Source organism: Littorina saxatilis, linkage group LG5, assembly GCF_037325665.1.
Source record: "Littorina saxatilis isolate snail1 linkage group LG5, US_GU_Lsax_2.0, whole genome shotgun sequence".
Lineage (NCBI taxonomy): Eukaryota > Metazoa > Mollusca > Gastropoda > Littorinimorpha > Littorinidae > Littorina > Littorina saxatilis.
This window is the reverse complement of record NC_090249.1, coordinates 34,694,153-34,715,801: the sequence shown is the minus strand read 5'-3', so window position 1 is coordinate 34,715,801 and position 21,649 is coordinate 34,694,153. Positions and strand designations below refer to the sequence as shown.

General features: G+C 42.6%; 1 protein-coding gene across 1 annotated transcript in view; it reads right to left on the bottom strand.

Annotated features, from left to right (window-relative positions):
* LOC138967745 (galanin receptor 2a-like) overlaps positions 1-21,649 on the bottom strand; it is a 61,114-nt gene that overhangs the window by 27,033 nt on the left and 12,432 nt on the right. Inside the window, exons 2-4 of the mRNA XM_070340401.1 lie at positions 6,067-6,188; positions 5,658-5,781; positions 3,068-3,273 (exon numbers count right to left, since the gene is read on the bottom strand). Of these exons, the coding sequence (XP_070196502.1) occupies positions 3,068-3,273; positions 5,658-5,781; positions 6,067-6,188 (452 nt within the window). The remainder of the gene's footprint in view (positions 1-3,067; positions 3,274-5,657; positions 5,782-6,066; positions 6,189-21,649) is intronic.

Here is a 21,649-nt window from a genome sequence, read left to right as displayed (position 1 = left end):
TTCCTATTCGAAACGCAGTAACTCGAAACCGTAGACCACTCACGAAATTGCACGCCACACATGCGCACTTTGTCTTGTCTCACCCAGCTGTCCCTTACGTCTGCGCAACCCAAACGCCAGCAAATTTCAATAAAAAATGGCCGCTGGTATACTGTCTCCAAACCCAATTTGTTCCTGGTAACCCAGAAACAGATTTAATTAGACTGAGCAAATGCGCTCGTTCTTTGGCGCTTGTCCCGCATGCCTGAACATGAAATTGCCCGGCCCCGGAAGTGGAAAGATTGACGTGAAAAACAACGTGTGTACTTTACAGCATGCGGCGTGCGGTGACAGGTTGCAAAACGAAAGCTGGGTGGTAGGTCGAAGGATATAATGTACAGAGTTGAAACAGAAAATGCACAATACACGGTAACATTTCCGTCTCGCAGAGTGTCATTCAAATACACCGAAGGTGCCCAGAAGTTCAGTTAACATTCGGATTAAACATGTCACGATTACAACCGCAAAACTTAACGTTGTATTTCTCATCAGGGTTAATGTCCTACATAGCTTCATTCTTAAAAGCTTGAAACTTTTTTCATATGTGGGCAAACTTCGAGCACTGGTTAATGTTATTGCTAAGTCTTGCCAAGTTTTGCCAAGTTGTCCTTGGCATTTTGCATAATCATTCAATTCCAGGAATGCCGTTTGAAGTCGAAAGTCAGCAAAACTTCGAAACTTCTTTAAAATCGCTGAAAACTTTGTCGTCAATTCAGCAGATGTGTCGATATTTTGTTTACGTCAAGAACTGCCTCAAACTTACCGATAATCTCACGATCATTAATTTTCGGCAAGTTTGTCGAAAAGAAACCCCTGACCACATCCATGCATCCCTCCTCTTGCTCGATTCTCTTGTTTTGTCAAGATTAACACAACATGAAGGGGAAAACCAATCGGAATCTGATGAAAGTGATTGGACAGTTCTCAGTAAAACACGTTGCTAGATTAGACGACGGAGAGGGAAAAAGAGCGAAAACAAGTTGATCTTCATTTCAGGGGCAAAAGAAAATATTGTCCTCATTCAAACACATTTCCTCTGCCTCGAAGTAGTGGTTGGACGACATCTAGATGAGCCTTCGTTTTCCAGTTTAATCAAGCTGCAAATGTTGCGTGGGCGAGTGTATAGGGGTGGGGTGGGGGAGGGGGGGTGAGATGTGAAAGGCATGAACAGATTGACAAAGGACAAGCGGACAGACCGACCTACACACACGCACACCGACACACAAAGACAGACTTGGACGGACAATAAAGAAAATAAAGTAGAAAACCATGAAAGCCTAGAGAGAGAGAGAGAGAGAGAGAGAGAGAGAGAGAGAGAGAGAGAGAGAGAGAGAGAGAGAGAGAGAGAGAGAGAGAGAGAGAGAGAGACAGACAGACAGACAGACAGACAGACAGACAGACAGAGACAGAGACAGAGGCAGAGAGAGACAGAGAGGCGCTCTATAAGCTGTTTGAAGGAAGTTCAAATCAATTACTGTCGTAGGGTGAGAGGGGCCGTGCGATAAGAATGGGAAGTAGGGTAAAACAATATGACAGAAAAATCTGGTCAACTTAAAAAAAAGGTATATAAATGCACAGTCCTTCGAGTGTAAACCTTCGGCTGGCCTCAGATCTGGTCAGGCTTGGACATCAACTAAGGCCATCCCTCCACTTGAAAACATACCAAAGATCAACTGTCTGACTGCCTATATGTGCGGTGTGAATATTTTTTTATTCATCATTTATTTATTTATTTTTTATTTATATGGGAGATTTATATAGCGCTTGACGTTCTCTAAGCGCTTTACATATTAATTTCTGCCGTGTGAGATGGAATTTTTTACACAATATATCACGCATTCACATCGGCCAGTAAATCTCAAGCCATTACGGCGAATATTTACTTTTCACGGCCTATTATTCCAAGTCACACGGGTATTTGGTGGACATTTTTTTTATCTATGCCTATACAATTTTGCCAGGAAAGACCCTTTTGTCAATCGTGGGATCTTTAACGTGCACACCCCAATGTAGTGTACACGAAGGGACCTCGGTTTTTCGTCTCATCCGAAAGACTAGCACATAACATTCTAGGCTGTTGATTTCAGGTATGTGTCCTCGGGGATGGATGTCTTATTCCATACCAGTACGGTTGGCCTAGTGGTAAGGCGTCCGCTCCGTGATCGGGAGGTCGTGGGTTCGAACCCCGGCAGGGTCATACCTAAGACTTTAAAATTGGCAATCTAGTGGCTGCTCCGCCTGGCGTCTGGCATTATGGGGTTAGTGCTAGGACTGGTTGGTCCGGTGTCAGAATAATGTGAATGGGTGAGACATGAAGCCTGTGCTGCGACTTCTGTCTTGTGTGTGGCGCACGTTATATGTCAAAGCAGCACCGCCCTGATATGGCCCTTCGTGGTCGGCTGTTCGTTAAGCAAACAAATAAACAAACAAACAAACAAACAAACCTGTCTTGTTCCATGCAAATGCCAGGACAGATCTGAGTTAGTGAGCACAGCTGTTTTCACTGGAAATACTATGCTTTTAGGCCCCCTACAAAACAAGTCTTTTTACGGTATCCCGACCGACCCTATTTTTTCGCGCGACCCTACACTTTTTTTGGGCATTTGGGAGAAAAAAAAAGTCCTTGTTTTTTTGCAAAATAGCTTAAAAATATGGTTTTTTGGAACAAAATAAAAATAAAAATAAATAAATCCCGACCTACCGACCCTATTTTTTTTGCCTATGGTACCGTAAACAGACTTTTTTTTTTTGGCTTTAGCATCCAACAAGCGCTCTTTGACAAGACGTTTCGCAATTTTTTTTTTAACGTGGGCCAATTATTTGCAGCGATTATTATCAGAAAAACAAAAACAACTATGCAGACGCATTTTAAGGAAGAGAGAGAGAGAGAGAAAGAAAGAGAGAGAGAGAGAGAGAGAGAGAGAGAGAGAGAGAGAGAGAGAGAGAGAGAGAGAGAGAGAGAGAGTTACATTTGGTACAATGTTCTTGAATTTAACTCATTCTTAATTTTCATATGCACGCTACTTACACAGGCGCAGTGACAACGCATCGACGAATGGTGGAACCCCGCCAGAGGGCTCGAGCAATGCCGGTGTAGGCGACCGCCATGATTGACACCGGAAGTAGAAACAGCAGCACGAGCATGTAGATGTCGAAAGCGAGGCCCACACTTGGACGCACCCATTCCCGCACGCACCAGAACGCTTTCCGCACCTCTCCCACTTCTTTGTGTTTCTGCGTGATCACACATTGAAATGAAAAGTAAAACTTGACTATCGTTTTTTTAAGGAGTAGGGTATTATTAATGGACATTTTGAGGTTAACGCCCGCAGCTGTTTATTGTTTAATATGTAGACAAACAAAGTGCACCCAAAAAGTCAATTTCGAAGAGAGTTAAAAAACAATGGAACTGGAGGTCAACGCTCGAAGCTCTCTATTTTTGACCTACTTTCCTCGCTTGGCTGACTTTTAAATGTCACGCGTTTCCTACCCACCCACTCACCCGCCCCCCCCCCCCCTCTCCTCTTTCTTCTCCTTCTCCTCTATTTCTTTTTCTTTGTTTGATTTTTTTTCTCCGTGTCTCTCAGCGTCTTTCTTTGTTAGCTACCTATATATCTATTCTGTTGTAATGTGTGTGTCTGTTTTTTCTTGCTGTTTCCCAGTTTTTCTTGATTCCCCTGTTTCCAAAAAATAACTTCTTCTTCTTCTGCGTTCGTGGGCTGAAACTCCCGCGTACACTCGTGTTTTGCACGAGTGGAATTTTACGTGTATGACAGTTTTTACCCCGCCATTTAGGCAGCCATACGCTGCTTTCGGAGGAAGCATGCTGGGTATTTTCGTGTTTCTATAACCCACCGAACTCTGACATGGATTACAGGATCTTTTCCGTGCGCACTTGGTCTTGTGCTTGCGTGTACACACGAAGGGGGATAAGCCACTAGCAGGTTTGCACATAAGTTGACCTGGGAGATCGGAAAAATCCACCAGGCGGCCGCGGCCGGGATTCAAACCCTCGACCTTCCGATTAAGAGGCCGACGTTTTACCACCCCGTCACAGCGCCCGTCACCCAAAAGATAACTTAATGAATAACGAATTATCTGTGTAGGTGCTACGCGGCTTCGTGTTTGTTTCATATTCCATTTTATTTCATTCTTTCTGTTTCTACACGCCTTCCTGTCGGTTTGTCTGTCTGGGTTCTACGCTTCGTTCTTTGTTTCCTGTTCAATTTGATTTGACCCTTTCTGTGTTTCACTGCCTTGCCTGTAAGATTGTCTGTCTGGGTGCCACCCCTAAGCCCAGATTACTGGTAAAATGCACGGACAACTTTTCTGAGCCTGTCAATTTTTGTTCGCCTCGACAACTGCAAAGTTCCTGCAAGCGTAATCCTAAGGAATGGAATCAAGAAGGAAGGAGATGGGAAAAACCCATTGGGAAGCATGTTAAAGTTTGTAAAGAGGAAAGCCCTAATGGCCAGGGGTCGCATTAAATGCGAGTGGGAGGGAAATGTGCAGGGAACGAGGGCATAACATGCAAAGAACAGAGTGCACGTCGAAATAGTGCTCGACAGATAACGGCTTGCTTACAAGATAAGTTCGACGATAACACTAACAAAACTTGACTAAATATAAAAAGGAATAAGGGGCCCTTAGTTAATTAGCCTTATTTAGGTGTATTTTTGTGTTTAAACACATGTGCGTGGGTACGCTTCAGACACTAGAAATTGGACACAATCTGATGGATTCTCACAAACATGGAGTAGAAGGGGGGGGGGGGGGGGGGCAACACGTTTTGAAAGTCAACTTCGAGGGGGGAGGGGGGGGGGGCGGGGCAACACGTTTTGAACGTTTTGAAAGTTAACTGCTCCCTTACACGATGAGTTTGGAGACCACACTCAAAGCAGCGAGAAAAAGGGGAGGTGTGAGGGGGATCTAATAGTGTAGTTAGATTGTGTGTGTACGTATAGTTAGATACGCTGATATTTGTAAAAGTGGTATTAATCAAAACAAGCAGGTTGATAGGCAAGTAAGACAAACAGACAGCTGGTGAGACAGACAGGCAGGCAGGCAGACAGACGCCTTTGTAAGCAGTCATACGAGTTGTTGGTAATATGGTCAAACTGACACATGAGAGGAGAGACAGAACAAAGCGGGTGTTTGGGGAATATTAGTGTGTCAGATATGCTCCTAATGAGACATGAAACCGCTGTAGCGGTGTCGGCTGGGACAAAAATACTTGAACAAATGTCAGTTTGAAAGCGCACATTCACACACGAGGCGACAGTCGCAGGTTGAGTTTATCTTGGTGTGTGTCAAAAAAGAAGGAGGATGTTCTTATTTGGAATGTCAAAGAATTTGCTGATGTGCACGAATGGAATCGGAGTGCCACCCAACCTGTCGGGAACAAGCCGCCGCGGGGTCTGATATGTTGAAATCACAACAAATCCCGACCCCGCGGCTGCGTACCACCCATTTGGGTGGCGACCAGTTTTGCTTCGTGCACCTTAACCCTGCTGGACAGGTCCTTGCTGTACTTAGAGGCATATACACGACATTGAACGTGAGAGTCGTAAAAAGCATGAGAGCAGTTTTAAACCAGAACAATTCTTCAAAAATGTTACCTGTCCGACCAGTACAGGTGAGGCTAGGGCAAATGACAGCACCCAGATGATCGCGATGACCATGTGAGCGTGACCACGTGTACACAGGTACTTGGCCCTCAGTGGAAACAGGATGGCTATGTTCCTGCGGGAATTATAAACAAGATAAAGATAACTGCATTTCATGACATTACACACATTAAAGGAAATGCAATAAGCTATAATCAGAATTAAATTAAATTAATTTAGTTCACACACACACACACACACACTGACACACACACACACACACACTGACACACACACACACACACACACACACACACACACACACACACACACACACACACACACACACACACCGCCCCCACTCTGCTCGTCCTTTATTCACACAACCTCGCATATCTATCTCGCTTTTAAAGGAACATACCTTTCAATGCTCATGACTGTCAACGTCATTATGGAGCACACCATGGAAACAGCCTGGATGTAATGCACCGCCTTGCACAGAAATGCCCCGAACGCCCACGTGAAGGTGAAGAAGGCTGCACACTGCAAGAAGAAAGGACAAACGTTGTATTAATCCTCGAGGTACATGGGAGTTAACGCAAATATACCTTATTTCATTCCCTTCCAGCAAAAAGTTGACGCAGCACTGCGGCGACCGCATGTGTTAATTCCATTCATTGACATGTTTTGTCAAATAGATGTGACTCCTTCGGGAAAAGGGGCTTGCGTTTTTGTTTTGAAGCTTCGAAATGCGCCGTTGATATATGAATCAAATTAATAGCTGAAATTAAAATCTTACACAAAATACAACCTGAGACGTGCAAAACAGGCATGCTTTGCCTGAAAACGCTAGTCCTATTTTGATTGGCGTGTTCGGCTAGCCAAGTATCAGTCTCGGTGAAGACTGATTTGGTGTGTTTGGTTTCGATCTTTGAGGTGGAGAGATTGGCTGAATGTTTGTATATTGTTGAAAGCGATGTTGTTCATTTTGTTCATTTGTGTGTCTGTTTTTGCCGGTCACGAGAACTCAGCGTTGACAGTGTCATTATTACACACCGATGCCCTAGGTAGAGCTGGATGTAAATGTGCATGATGGCTGACATCAATAACTGTCGTCAGTTTGAATAAATATATCCAACAGCACTGTGCATAAGATGGTTAGAATTCAAAGATAAAACAGGTACACACACACACACACACTCACACACACACTCACACACACAGGCACACACACACACACACACATGCACACACACACACATACACATACACGCAGACAGACAGACAGACATACACAGACACAGACACACACACATACACACACTGGCACACACTGGCACACACACACATACACACACAGACACACATACACACACTGGCACACACACACACACAGACACACACAGACACACACACACACACTCACACACACTAAAACACACACACTAAAACACACACACTTACACACATGCAGCAACCCCACACACCGAAACACACACAAACTGCCTTGTACAGGTTAAATAAAGGTTGGGGTTGTGACAGCGGAATGCATCATTGTCATTCAGTGAATGTTCTTGTACACAAAATTGGTGCTGGCACGCCCAGAACACTACCTCAAACAAAGAAAACATCAACAACAACAACAACAAAAAGATATGAGTGTATGTGCAGGATGAGGGGGTGGGATGCAGAAGGTCACAGGGGGTAGAGCTGGACAGAACCTGTTTGCATAAATGCCGTTGAATTTTCGTTTGCAAACACTCGGATGCCGAACACATACACATTTCCCCCAGGCGTTCTTGGGTGCCGATTGTGCTCTTTGCTTTCGGAATACTATATACTGTACATTGGGAGCTGTTTATCCGGAAGAAATGTGCACACACCTAAGTCTGACGTGCATAAGAAAGCAATTCCCGCATCGTATTGGTTTCCATTTTTGGCTGTTTGATTTCACTCAGCCGGTTTGTCTTGGCTGTATGAGCAGACACAGGCCTGACAGGAAATGTTAGATTGTCCCCACTTCTGGTCTGGGCAAAACGAGTACGAACCCACGCCCCCCCCCCTTCCCACCTCTCCCCCCCCTCCCCCCTCCCATCCGTGTCCTTTGCCAACACTTCTGTTACAGAGACAGACACAGACTCAGATAAAGAGATAAGGAGAGAGAGGGATGGAATTGTCTTTCTCCCTCCAAATGAGACATAGAGAGAAAGACAGCAACTCCGACTAAAACCGCGAGATAGACCGAAACCGAGAGCACTATTTCATTTTTGATTCCTGAAAATCCATGTCATTTGCTGCTGCCGCAAGGTATGTAGCCCCGCCTATAATTATATATAGAGAGATGTATACCCTGAACTTCCCTAGTGTCCTCTTGTTTTTCCCGGAAGCACCCCTCAGGTCTGTTGACCAAGGGACGAGGTTATCTATATTCAGTGCAAAGACCTGGGGCACATTTTAGTGACTGACATCTCAATTCCGACCTTTCAGACTTTAACCCTATCTCATCGCAAGCTTGCACTGACGAAACTGGGACTAACTGTCTCTGATAAGTCAGTGCAACGTGGGGATGTTGAGAGACAGTTTGGTTGGCGGGGTAAGTTGGGGGGTGGGGTGGTGGTGGTGGGGGGGGGGGGGGGTTGGTGGGTGGGGGTCGGGAGAGGAGGGAGCAGGGATTGATGGGAGAGAGGGATGGAGGGAAGAAGGAAGGGGTGGAGGGAGAGACGGAGGTAGAGAGGGAGAAAGGGACGGATGCTTGGAACGGGGGTCAGGGGATAAAGACGGGTTTTTTGGCATAATTTACTGATGAAATTAAAACACCGTAAATCAGTACACTTGGGATTGAGAGAAGAGATGTGGGGGGAGGATGGGTATAGAAAAACGGGTAGACAGAGGGCTTCGTGGGGTATTGACGATTTTAGAATATTGAGATAGAGAAAATGAGTACGCTTTGGCCATCAAATTAAGCTAAGAAGGAAGAAGAGGACGCCTAAACAGATCGTTTTTCGGTAGTTTTGTTTCATGTTCTTTATTCTTTTTTTTCTTCTTTTTTTTCTTTAAAAAAAAAAGAAGTTTTTATTGTCTTTCAGCTTACAGACTTTTCGACAAGAAAAACAAATCTTTAGTCTTGTTTTGGGGAGAGGACGGAGCGAGGCGGAGGACAGGAGGACAAAGATGGGCAGGAAGTAAAGTACTGGCACACTTAAATTATTCAGTCTAGCAAAGATAACAGAAACTGGTTTCCTTCGACCATTAAGTAAGCCACACAAAAAAAAGCATGAACATGTAAAAGAAAGATAAGAAAGACAAAAAAGAGAAACTGTAAAAAGGTATATACAAAAGAAGGAAAGAGGAAAATAACAAGGAGGGGTTAAACTAAGGTACAGACGGATTCTTATTATTCATGCAGTCTACACAAGATAATGGAGATGCGCATTCACGACCATTTTGATTATGAACTTAAACCACAAAGGGAGGAACTAAAGAGCTCAGACGACAAGGACAGATTTAGTGACCTTAATCAACTTAAACCACAAAGGGAGGAGCTAAAGAGCTCAGACGACAAGGACAGATTTAGTGACCTTAATCAACTTAAACCACAAAGGGAGGAGCTAAAGAGCTCAGACGACAAGGACAGATTTAGTGACCTTAATCAACTTAAACCACAAAGGGAGGAACTAAAGAGCTCAGACGACAAGGACAGATTTAGTGACCTTAATCAACTTAAACCACAAAGGGAGGAGCTAAAGAGCTCAGACGACAAGGACAGATTTAGTGACCTTAATCAACTTAAACCACAAAGGGAGGAACTAAAGAGCTCAGACGACAAGGACAGATTTAGTGACCTTAATCAACTTAAACCACAAAGGGAGGAGCTAAAGAGCTCAGACGACAAGGACAGATTTAGTGACCTTAATCAACTTAAACCACAAAGGGAGGAACTAAAGAGCTCAGACGACAAGGACAGATTTAGTGACCTTAATCAACTTAAACCACAAAGGGAGGAACTAAAGAGCTCAGACGACAAGGACAGATTTAGTGACCTTAATCAACTTAAACCACAAAGGGAGGAGCTAAAGAGCTCAGACCACAAGGACAGATTTAGTGACCTTAATCAATAAAGTATCTACTGTGCAAAATAAGCAGTCGTTATACTGAACTCAATGTCTTTGAAACAAAGATCTCCTTTGTCAAGAATATAGTGCATCTTTCAAAAATGAATAATGAAGGTAACAGCTGGGTACTATTTGGAATGTATACGCTGTTTCCGCATCTTTCGAACATGTATTAATCAAGGTATGTGGATTGTGTACCCTTTGTTATTGAGAGAGGGTCGAGTTTGCGTGAACATTTATCACTACATAGAAAGGTGTGTACACAAAGAGACCATTAGTCACGTTCATGATTTACATGGCCAAACAAAAAGAAGCCGAAAATCGACGGACCAAAATGTATGGGTCGTAATAATTTATACGACTGTAAGAAGGTATGTCTGCCATTTTTCGTCCGGCGGTCTTCCTTCTCATGTTTCAGTGCTACAGCAACAACCCTTTAGGTTTGTTTTTAGCTATTCTGATGGACACGTGGGGGAATTCGGGGGCTGTGATTGGATGGTCTCACACATCCCTTTTCCGATCATCAAAGCATAACGATACAAAAGTTGGCCATTTTTGCCGATATCCAAACGATATCGGCAATAACAAAGACGCGTGGTTCCGGTTTCTTCCACGTGTATAAAGTACACGCATACCTCGCCAGGTTTGTTTCTGTCACTCTGTGACTAGTCGACAGACGATGCCATTTGCTTTGTGTGTGTTTTTGTTGTTGCTTACTGTACATGACATAGGCCCTACATTACGTGTAAAATCCAGTTCTTTAACAGGCAACAAACCTTGCAAATTTCCAGAAGCTGCAATCTGAAGCGACCTATCTCGGATTCTAGCAGACGATCTCTCCAATGTTTAACACAAAATCAGCAAACTCTCCTGTCACATAGAACGTCCATTGTATAGTGCAATGTTGAAATGAAGTTACCGGTCTGAAACATTTCGTCGTTTCTTCTGAGACAATCCTTGTTCTCTTATCATCTACAGATTTACCGCTGTCTTCACCACGCGAATTCCCAACAGAAGTCAGACTTTCGAACATACAATCTACGTAGGCAAGCATGATACGTCATGACGTCATATGATTCCTAACATATTGACGTAATGCTAAGCATCCGGTTATCTCGAGTTTTCTCCGTAATACATGTCCGTGGGTTTTTCAATGTTCGGTTATTTCCGTGGCTTCATGCGGAAAGGGAACCGTCGTCTGCAATCAACGACATGGACCATTCTGGTACTTGTCGCTGACAAAAACATGATTCTAACACAGAATTTAATGTCAGAATAGCTATATAAACGCTATTGTGTTTTCAGCGTAGCAATAGGGTCCGATATTTAGACTCGAACAAGTATAATGCGACTCGTCTTCGACTCGTCGGCATTATACTTGTCTCGTCTAAATGGGAGGCACCCGCTATTGCCGCGGCCCGTTATTGCCGCGGCCCGTTATTGCCGCAACCCGCTATTGCCGCAACCCGTTATTGCCGCAACCCGCTATTGCCGCGGAACTTTGTTTGTTCTTTTTACATTTAGTCAAGTTTTGACTAAATGTTTTAACATAGAGGGGGAATCGAGACGAGGGTCGTGGTGTGTGTGTGTGCGCTGTATCACCATTTTCACCTCTTTTATGGTATCTATGACCATCACAAATCAGCTTTCCCTCCTCTGTCACCCGCGCAAATGGAAGTCTGTCTGTCATTCATGATAGCCTACCACGTCATCGGAAAAAAACCGGTAGAAATGACGTTGAGCATGGAACAAACCCTCACAGTTCTGGCGTGTGTTAACAAAACCGAGTAAGTCCACTGAAGCGTTTTTTTTTTATTGTACGAGTCCTCTGACAAGAATTTTGAAACTATCATTATACGAAAATTAGGAAACCCTTAGACTTACTTTGTTTTGCCAAAACATTCATGCATACTTAAAAAGTTGTTTTTGGTTGTGGACTTACTTGTTCATATCTGCTTATTTAAGGACTCTAAAAAGTAGAAATGAACACAAAAGATGCGCATTGATTTGGTTTTTTTTATGAACGAAAAATATCTTCTTTTTTTTAAATGGACTTACCCGGTTTTGTCAGCACACGGCTGTTACGCGTGATTGTTCTGAAAAGTGACTATTACATGATTGTTCTCAAACTCTACTATTTATTTCATCGTAAACATGTAAGCCCTCATACGTGATTGTTCTGAAAGCTTACTAATTTACATGATTGTTCTGAAACTCTACTAAAGGTAAACTTGCTTCACCCGTGAAATGTTGTCAGATATGGAACAAAATGTATACCCCAGCCCAACGAAGTTGGAGGGGGGTATACTGGATTCACTTTGTCCATCTGTCTGTGTGTATGTCTGTATGTATATATATGGAACAATATTTTGATACAATGATACTAAATCTTAAGTGAAATTGATATTTATACCCCCTCCCAATGAATACAAACTCAACAAGTAATACGTTTCATACATTGAACATGTCTTCTTTATTGTTCTCAACTCAAAATTCATCATTTGAACATTTCCCTGTCTGATAGCATTCTTTCCACCAGTGTTCATTACAAAGACACTGATGCTCACACCTACCTTACTTTCTATTCCTCTCACCCTTCTTCCACCATCCGGAGCATTCCATTTTCCCAGTTTCTCAGACTGCGCCGCATCTGTTCTGACACAAATGACTTTGAAGAAAAAGCAGCAGAAATGTCTGACTTCTTCCTTCAACGTGACTACCCATCCAGCCTCTTGAATGTGGCCTTACATAAAGTTCGCTGCATACCGAGACAAGTAGCTCTGCAGCCATCATCCACCTCAGACAGATCAGACAGACCTGTGGCAGTTTTGACCCACCATCCCCACAACCTACCTGTTCGCCACATTTTGAAAACCAATTGGTTCATCCTTAAGTCTAGCCCCTCTGTTGGTGAAACGTTCAGCCTGCCACCCTTGTTGGCCTCCCGACGGGACTGCAACCTTCGAGACTCCCTGGTTCGATCCTCTCTTCGTTCGCCAGTTCCCCTACAACCCGGCACACACGCATGCCAGAACCCTCGTTGCCACACCTGCCCCCACATTTGCCATTCTACCACTCTGACCGGCCCCCAAAAAGATTTCAACATTAAACGCACGTTCTCTTGCACCAGCCGCAATCTCATCTATGCCATATCCTGTCTCAAATGCCCCAAAGTACTCTACATTGGTGAGACCGAAAGAACCCTCTCTACCCGCTTCACCGAACATCTGGCAGATGTTCGGCATCGCCGCTGTAGGTCTGTTGCCCAACATTTCAACAGCAGCAACCACACCTCCCTGGATGCACGTGTGAAAGGTGTCTGGCAAATGTACAGCACCTCCACAGACAGAAAACAAGTAGAGTCCGATTTTATATTATTCCTGGGCACATCCACACCTGACGGTTTGAATGCGAAAATGTGATGTACTTGTATTCCCCAACCTACTGTGGATTTACGGTACGTGTGTGTGTGTGTGTGTTTGTGTGTGAATGTGTGTGTGTGTGTGTGTGTATGTGTGCGTGTACGTGCGTACGTTTCCCCCCCCCCCTCCCCCCCCCTCCTTTTTTTTAAATTAATTTTTTTAAATTTTTATTTTTATATTTTTTTTATTTATTTTTTTTTTCTCCCCTCTTTCCCCCCCCCCCCCCCTTTTATTAATGTGTATCACTTTTAGTCTAGTATGCCTGTGCCCATGACATCATCCAACCACTTCTCTCCCCTTTCATTCATTTCCGTTCCTAGAGTTCCTTCCCTTTTTTGCGTGTTTCCCCTCCATTTTCTTTCAAACCTTGTTCGTTCCGTGTTGCGTCTGCTTTTTGTTGTCTTTTGTGTTCTTGTTTTTCCCGATGAAGCTTCCATAAGCGAAAATTCGTACCGTCTTGTCCCGTTCTTGTATTGGTGAGTACAGTATTCCTTTGTTTTTTAACTCAAAATTCAAATTAAATCTCCAAAGACAAAAATTATTTATAATCTTCAAAAATGTAATTATTCTTCTTGAGTATTCCCAACTCAAAACTCTAATTACAGGTTTAAAGGGACACATAGAAACTTTTGATTTTCCCTCTTTGCCATGCTAAGGGGAAAATGGAAGCTAATTTTTGCCCCTTTAAAGACGAAAGGCACAACAAATAATTTTCACAAATGAAACTTTTTTTTTATGAACTAAAAATTCAAGTGGAGAGGGGATGAGAGACGTGAGGAGATGGCCGCGGTTGCAAGATGGGTGGGGAGTCTGGGCTATAAAGTTCTTGCACGCGAGACAATATACTTCTTTTTTGTGTGTGTGTGTGTGGGGGGGGGGGTATTTTGTTTATCAACTCTCTCTCTCTCTCACTCTCTCTCTCACTCTCTCTCTCTCTCTCCCTCTCTCTCTCTCTCTCTCTCTCTCTCTCTCTCTCTCTCTCTCTCTCTCTCTCTCTCTCTGAATATTTTTGTCATCCTAAATATTGGGGGGGGGGGGGGAAGACATGCTTGCCCCCCCCCCCCGCCCAAGGAACAGCAGCTGCCCCCCCCCCCCAACCCCCCAGTTTCCGACGCCAGTGCACTGAGTACATACGCACACACACACCACACATACACATGTTATAATAATAATAATAATAACGGGCATTTATAAAGCGCCTTATCAAAAGTTCAAAGCGCGGGACAACAATACATGTATACAAAAATCATACAATCACTGTCAGATTCAAACAACACATCATGCACATCTCACATCCCCAGACTCTATACTAAGGAACTATCCGTAGTGTTGTTGGAACAAGTGAGTTTTCAAATTGGACTTAAAAGATGAAATGGATGGAGAGTGACGTAATTGAAAGGGGAGTGAATTCCATAACTGAGGTCCATAATACGAAAACGTGCGGAAGCCATGAGCCTTGCGTTTAAAGCGACCTTGACAGAGAAGTCGAGCATCATCAGAAGAACGAAGGGTGCGAGAGGGAGTGTAGAGAGAGACCAGTTCAGAAAGATAGGCAGGTGCCGATTCAGAGATGATATTGTAGCAGAAGCAGGCAGCTTTATACCTAATACGTTCAGATACAGGAAGCCAGTGAAGTTCTTTCATGAGAGGAGTGCAGGGTTGTCGATGCTGTGCTCTGAAAATGAGACGTGCAGCAGAGTGTTGTACTTTTTGCAAGGGTTGGAGAGTGGAGTCAGGGCAGCCTATGAGAAGGGAGTTGCAGTAATCTAATCTGGACAGAATGCAGGATGTAACGAGAGTTTTAGTGGCATCAACAGTGAGAAATTTTCTTATGGAACCTATTCTTCTGATCTCAAAGTAACATGTCTGACAGACTTTTTTGATGTGTTGTTTCATTGAGAGGTGGGAGTCCATGATGAACCCAAGATTCCTAGCACTATCAGAGAGAGAAATGTCACTAGAACCTACTGTGATGGAGGCTGGAAGGGAAGTGGTCGAACAGGAAGCTCCAGAGAAAAGAAGAAATTCAGTCTTGTCATCATTTAACTTGAGCATATTGTTTGTCATCCATGATTTAATATCTGAAGTGCAGTTTTGGAGAGTGTGCGTCACCGCTTGGATTTCTGTAGGCTTGCATGCTTGTTGGAGTTGTGTGTCGTCTGCAAAGAGGTAGTGATTGACTGCGTGTTGCTTGATGACGGCAGAGAGAGGAGTGGTGTATAGTACAAATAAAACTGGGCCTAGAACTGATCCCTGGGGAACGCCGAAACAGAGAGGAGATGGAGGAGATGAGAGATTATTGACAGACACATACTGACTACGGCCCTGTAGATATGAACTAAACCAGTGAAGAGCGGTAGAGTGAATGCCAAAAACAGATTCGAGACGAGAGAGCAGAACAGAGTGATCGATCGTATCGAACGCAGCTGAGTTATCCAAGAGAAGCAGAACTGATAGGTCATCATTATCCAGAGCAGAAAGAATGTCATTCACAACACGAAGCAAAACAGTCTCGGTGCTGTGGCCAGCCCTATACGCTGACTGAAGAGGGTTGCAGAGGTTGTTGGTTTCAAGGTGGGAGAGAAGTTACGCGTGATTGTTCTGAAACGTGACTATTACATGATTGTTCTGAAAGTCTGCTATTTATTTCATCGTAATCATGTAAGCCCTCATACGTGATTGTTCTGAAAGCTTACTAATTTACATGATTGTTCTGAAACTCTACTAAAGGTAAACTTGCTTCACCCGTGAAATGTCAGATATGGAACAATAATAATGTATACCCCTACCCCTGGTGGTTGCTGTGTAATAAAAAAAAAAGTGTCACTGAAAACAGATGTGCTAATAAATTTAGCTTTCATGTGTGTGTATGTGTGGTGTGTGTGTGCATATGTACTCAGTGCACTGGCGTCGGAAACGGGGGGGGGGGGGGGAGCTGTTCCTGGGGTGGGGGGGGGCAAACATGTCTTTTTGCCCCCCCCCCCCCCTTCTAACATTTAGGATGACACAAATATTCAAAGAGAGAGAGAGAGAGAGAGAGAGAGAGAGAGAGAGAGAGAGAGAGAGATAGAGAGAGAGAGAGAGAGAGAGATTTGATAAACAAAATACTCCCCCCCCCAAACACACACAAAGAAGTATATTGTCTCGCGTGCAAGAACTTTATAGCCCAGACTCCCCACACATCTCGCAACCCCGGACATCTCCTCACGTCTCTCATCCCCTCTCCACTTGAATTTTTAGTTCATAAAAAAAAGTTTCATTTGTAAAAATTATTTGTTGTGCCTTTCGTCTTTAACGGGGCAAAAAGTAGCTTCCATTTTCCCTCTTTGCCATGCCTTTCGATCCATTTGGGTGACCTCGCCACCTAAGCATGGCAAAGAGGAAAATTCAAAAGTTTCTATGTGTCCCTTGAACCTGTAACTTGAATTTTGAGTTGGGAATACTCAAGAAGAATCATTACATTTTTGAAGATTATATATAAGTTTTGTCTTTGAACATTTAATTTCAATTTTGAGTTGAGAACAATAAAGAAGACATGTTGAATGTATGAAACGTATTACTTGTTGAGTTTGTATTCATTGGGCGGGGGTTCATTGTATCAAAATAGTGTTCCATTTACATACAGACATACACACAGACAGACGGACAAAGTGAATCCAGTATACCCCCCTCCAACTTCATTTGGCTGGGGTATAAATATCATTATCACTTAAGATTTAGTATCATTGTATCAAAATATTGTTCCATATATACATACAGACATACACACAGACAGATGGACAAAGTGAATCCAGTAGACCCCCCTCCAACTTCGTTGGGCAGGGGTATACATATTGTTCCATATCTGACAACATTTCACGGGTGAAGCAAGTTTACCTTTAGTAGAGTTTCAGAACAATCATGTAAATTAGTAAGCTTTCAGAACAATCACGTATGAGGGCTTACATGATTACGATGAAATAAATAGTAGACTTTCAGAACAATCATGTAATAGTCACTTTTCAGAACAATCACGCGTAACATACACACACATGAAAGCTAAATGTATTAGCACATCTCTGTTTTCAATGACACTTGTTTTTTTATTACACAGCAACCACCAGAATTTTGTATATGAATTATTCAAATGGTTTGATAAAGTGTCAGTTGATATGAACAAACCTCCCCCACCCCCTACACCTAAAAAAGGGAGTGGAGAGACGGATAAACTCAAACACACATCTGAAGCTGTCGCGCACACAGAAGACGGATCAACTCAAACACACTTCGTTGGGCAGGGGTATACATATTGTTCCATATCTGACTACATTTCACGGGTGAAGCAAGTTTACCTTTAGTAGAGTTTCAGAACAATCATGTAAATTAGTAAGCTTTCAGAACAAACACGTATGAGGGCTTACATGATTACGATGAAATAAATAGTAGACTTTCAGAGCGGCAATAGCGGGTTGCGGCAATAACGGGTTGCGGCAATAGCGGGTTGCGGCAATAACGGGCCGCGGCAACAACGGGCCGCGGCAATAGCGAGTTGTAACCGTCTAAATATCGGGCCCTATTGCTACGCTGAAAACACAATAGCTGTTAATAGTATTCCGCGAATGTAAAACATCAAGTTAGTCCAAAACAGCATTTAATGCCACATCAATTTTACTGTGATGAGTCTGTCGTAAACCACACGGGTTCCGTTGATGTCAACAGTCGTTAGCTCACTTACCATACATGTTCATCTATTCTCAAAGGACACATTTTTCTATTGGAAATGTTTTATAATTGTACAGACAGACAGACAGACTTAACCGAGAAAAAAAGACAAAGAGATACATAGAGAAACCGACAAATAGAGACAGAGACAGAGTCAGAGACAGAGAAAAACAGAGAGACAAGTATAGAAAGGGAGACAGAAGGACAGATATCATCAAACAGTCAATCGAGTCACAAAGTTTGAAAGAGACAGACGGGCAGGACAAGGGCACAGAGACAGACAGAACATATAACAAGTCGCGTAAGGCGAAATTACTACATTTACTATTTAGTCAAGCTGTGGAACTCACAGAATGAAACTGAACGTTGTCCGCCGCTAGTGCAAAAGGCAGTGAAAGTGACGAGCCTGTTTGGCGCGGTAGCGGTTGCGCTGTGCTTCATAGCACGCTTTACTGTACCTCTCTTCGTTTTAATTTTCTGAGCGTGTTTTTAATCCAAACATATCATATCTATATGTTTTTGGAATCAAGAACCGACAAGGAATAAGATGAAATTGTTTTTAAAACGATTTCGAAAATTTAATTTTAATCATAATTTTTATATTTTTAATTTTCAGAGCCTGTTTTTAATCCGAATATAACATATTTATATGTGTTTGGAATCAGAACATGATGAGAAATAAAAGAAAAGTAATTTTGGATCGTTTTATAAACAAATAATTTTAATTACAATTTTCAGATTTTTAATGACCAAAGTCATTAATTAATTTTTAAGCCTCCATGCTGAAATGCAATATGCGCCAGTGATGTATGAATGCTATTTATTTTTGTTTTTATCACACAGCAAGCTGCTTTCCTCGTGTATTTTTTATGTTCATGCATGTATTGTACACTTGGCAATACATTATCTATCTATCAATACCGAAGTCCGGCCTTCGTCGAAGATTGCTTGAACAAAATTTCAATCAATTTGATAGAAAATTGAGGGTGTGACAGTGCCGCCTCAACTTTTACAAAAAACCGGATATGACGTCATCAAAGACATTTATCGAAAACATGAAAAAAACGTCCGGGGATATCATACCCAGGAACTCTCATGTCAAATTTCATAAAGATCGGTCCAGTAGTTTACTCTGAATCGTTCTACACACACACACACACACACACACACACACGCACGCACACACACACACACACACACACACACACACAGACACCACGACCCTCGTCTCGATTCCCCCTCAATGTTAAAACATTTAGTCAAAACTTGACTAAATGTAAAAATATGACATAGACGGGGCTCGAACCATCGACTTCAAAGACCGCGCCGCAGTCCTATCCACTGAGCTATGCCGACATCTGTCAAAATCGAACTAACTAGGAAACGTCTATTTTGTGAGATACAGGACTCACGGCAGTCGTTGTGTGAATTAGGTCAGTTCGACCTTCGCTTACCCCGCTTGGCGTGCAATTCACGGAGTTCTACCGACCTAATTTTTTTGTAACTTTTTTTGGCGATACCTCACGTAGGCACTTTCCGCTTATAGTTATACGGCAATGAAGAAACCGTTTTGATATGAGTGAAAGAGGGAAATAAAGCTGTACTGAGCCCTTTTTACGGACAAGTAAAATCATCTGAAACATTATTATGACGTGTATGCCACATTTAATTTCTTTGATAGAGACTAAATTATTTTGAAACGAAATTTAAAATGTCAAACTTCCCCTATTACAATTGAAGAGTTTAACAGCATAATACAACGAGAGAAAAAATATACAGACAGGCATATATCTACTTTGACAGTTCGGGAATAAAAACAACTTTTTGACGTGAAAACGAACAGGAAACACGTCACTCCTTTGATATAACCTACTTTTCACGCGTCAAACATGATTGCCTAAAAGCATGTAGATGCCATGTCATCGAAAGTTCGGACCGGGGAAAAACGGGAAGGAACTGGACAATTTGAGAAATGGGGTGTAATACCTTCCTAAATACTAATGGCTGGGGAAATAGTTTTACCCGGAACTTTTACAGGCAATCACATGGGGGGAAATCATATTTGTCAGCATTACACGAGAAAATAAGATACAAGACAAGAAAAATAGCTGCACCATTTTTTTCCGGAATGTGTACGTTGTCTCTCTGAATCTCACTGTCTTGCGTCTATCTCGCAACCCCAACCCCCCCTCGCCCCCACCACCACCCCCTACCCTCTCCCCCTCTTTTTACATTTAGTCAAGGTTTGACTAAATGTTTTAACGTAGAGGGGGAATCGAGACGAGGGTTGTGGTGTATGTGTGTGTGTGTGGTGTATGTGTGTGTGTGTGTGTGTGTGTGTCTGTCTGTCTGTCTGTGCGCGTGTGTGTGTAGAGCGATTCAGACCAAACTACTAGACCGATCTTTATGAAATTTGACATGAGAGAGAGGGAGGGAGAGAGAGAGAGAGAGAGAGAGAGAGAGAGAGAGAGAGAGAGAGAGAGAGAGAGAGAGAGAGAGAGAGAGAGAGAGAGAGAGAGAGAGAGAGAGAGAGATGGTGGCCCAAAATGGATCTCTGGTCGCGAATGTGTAAATCCAGTTTGTCCTCGTAAGTAATCTTTTCTGCAGCATGCGAAGGAAGAATAAAAGTAATTGGGACCGATTCACTGCATACTACTTCGCGCAGAGACAGAGACAGAGAAGAACAAGTCGCATAAGGCGAAATTACAACATTTAGTCAAGCTGCCGAACAAACAGAATGAAACTGAACTCACTGCATTTTTACAGCAAGAGCGTATACTCGTAGCATCGTCAGTCCACCGCTCGATGCAAAGGCAGTGAAATTGACAAGAAGAGCGGGGTGGTAGTTGCGCTGAGAAGGATAGCACGCTTTTCTTTATCTCTATTCTTTTTAACTTTCTGAGCGTGTTTTTAATCCAAACATATCACATCTATATGTCTTTGGAATCAGGAACCCACAAGGAATAAGATGAAATTGTTTTTAAATCGATTTCGGAAATTTTATTTTAATAATAATTTTTATATTTTTAATTTTCAGAGCTTGTTTTTAATCCGAATATAACATATTTATATGTTTTTGGAATCAGAAAATGATGAAGAATAAGATGAACGTAAATTTGGATCGTTTTAAAAAAAATTTTTTTTTTTTACAATTTTCAGATTTTTAATGACCAAAGTCATTAATTAATTGTTAAGCCACCAAGCTGAAATGCAATACCGAAGTCCGGCCTTCGTCGAAAATTGTTTGGCCGAAATTTCAATCAATTTGATTGAAAAGTGGTTGAAAGATTTGTATGGAATGGTGCGAATGCAGAGCTGTTTGCGACGATTATGAACGGAGATGATAGCCAGGACAAGTTGAGTTACGCCATGAGTCTGATTGACGTTAATATTGACTATGCTGTCCATATGTTTTGTGACTGTATTAAGCAGAATGCTCAATGTATGAAGAAGAGAGTGTTTGTGAATGAAAGGAAGAGTATGGGTGACTGGTTTGATGAAGAATGTAGGAAAGCAAGGCAAAATGTTTGGAAGATGTTAGAGAAATGTTGTGGCTCAAAGGTTGCGGATGATCGTACTGCTTTTTGTACAACGAGGCGAGAATATAAGCACTTGCTGGAAAGGAAGAAAAAGCAACATAATGATGCGAAGATACAGTACTTGGTTGACTCTGTAAATAATCAACATGATTTTTGGGACGCAATGCGAAAACTGTCTTTTAAAAGAAAAAGTGTTACGAACAATGTGCCTGTTGATGTGTGGTTTCAAC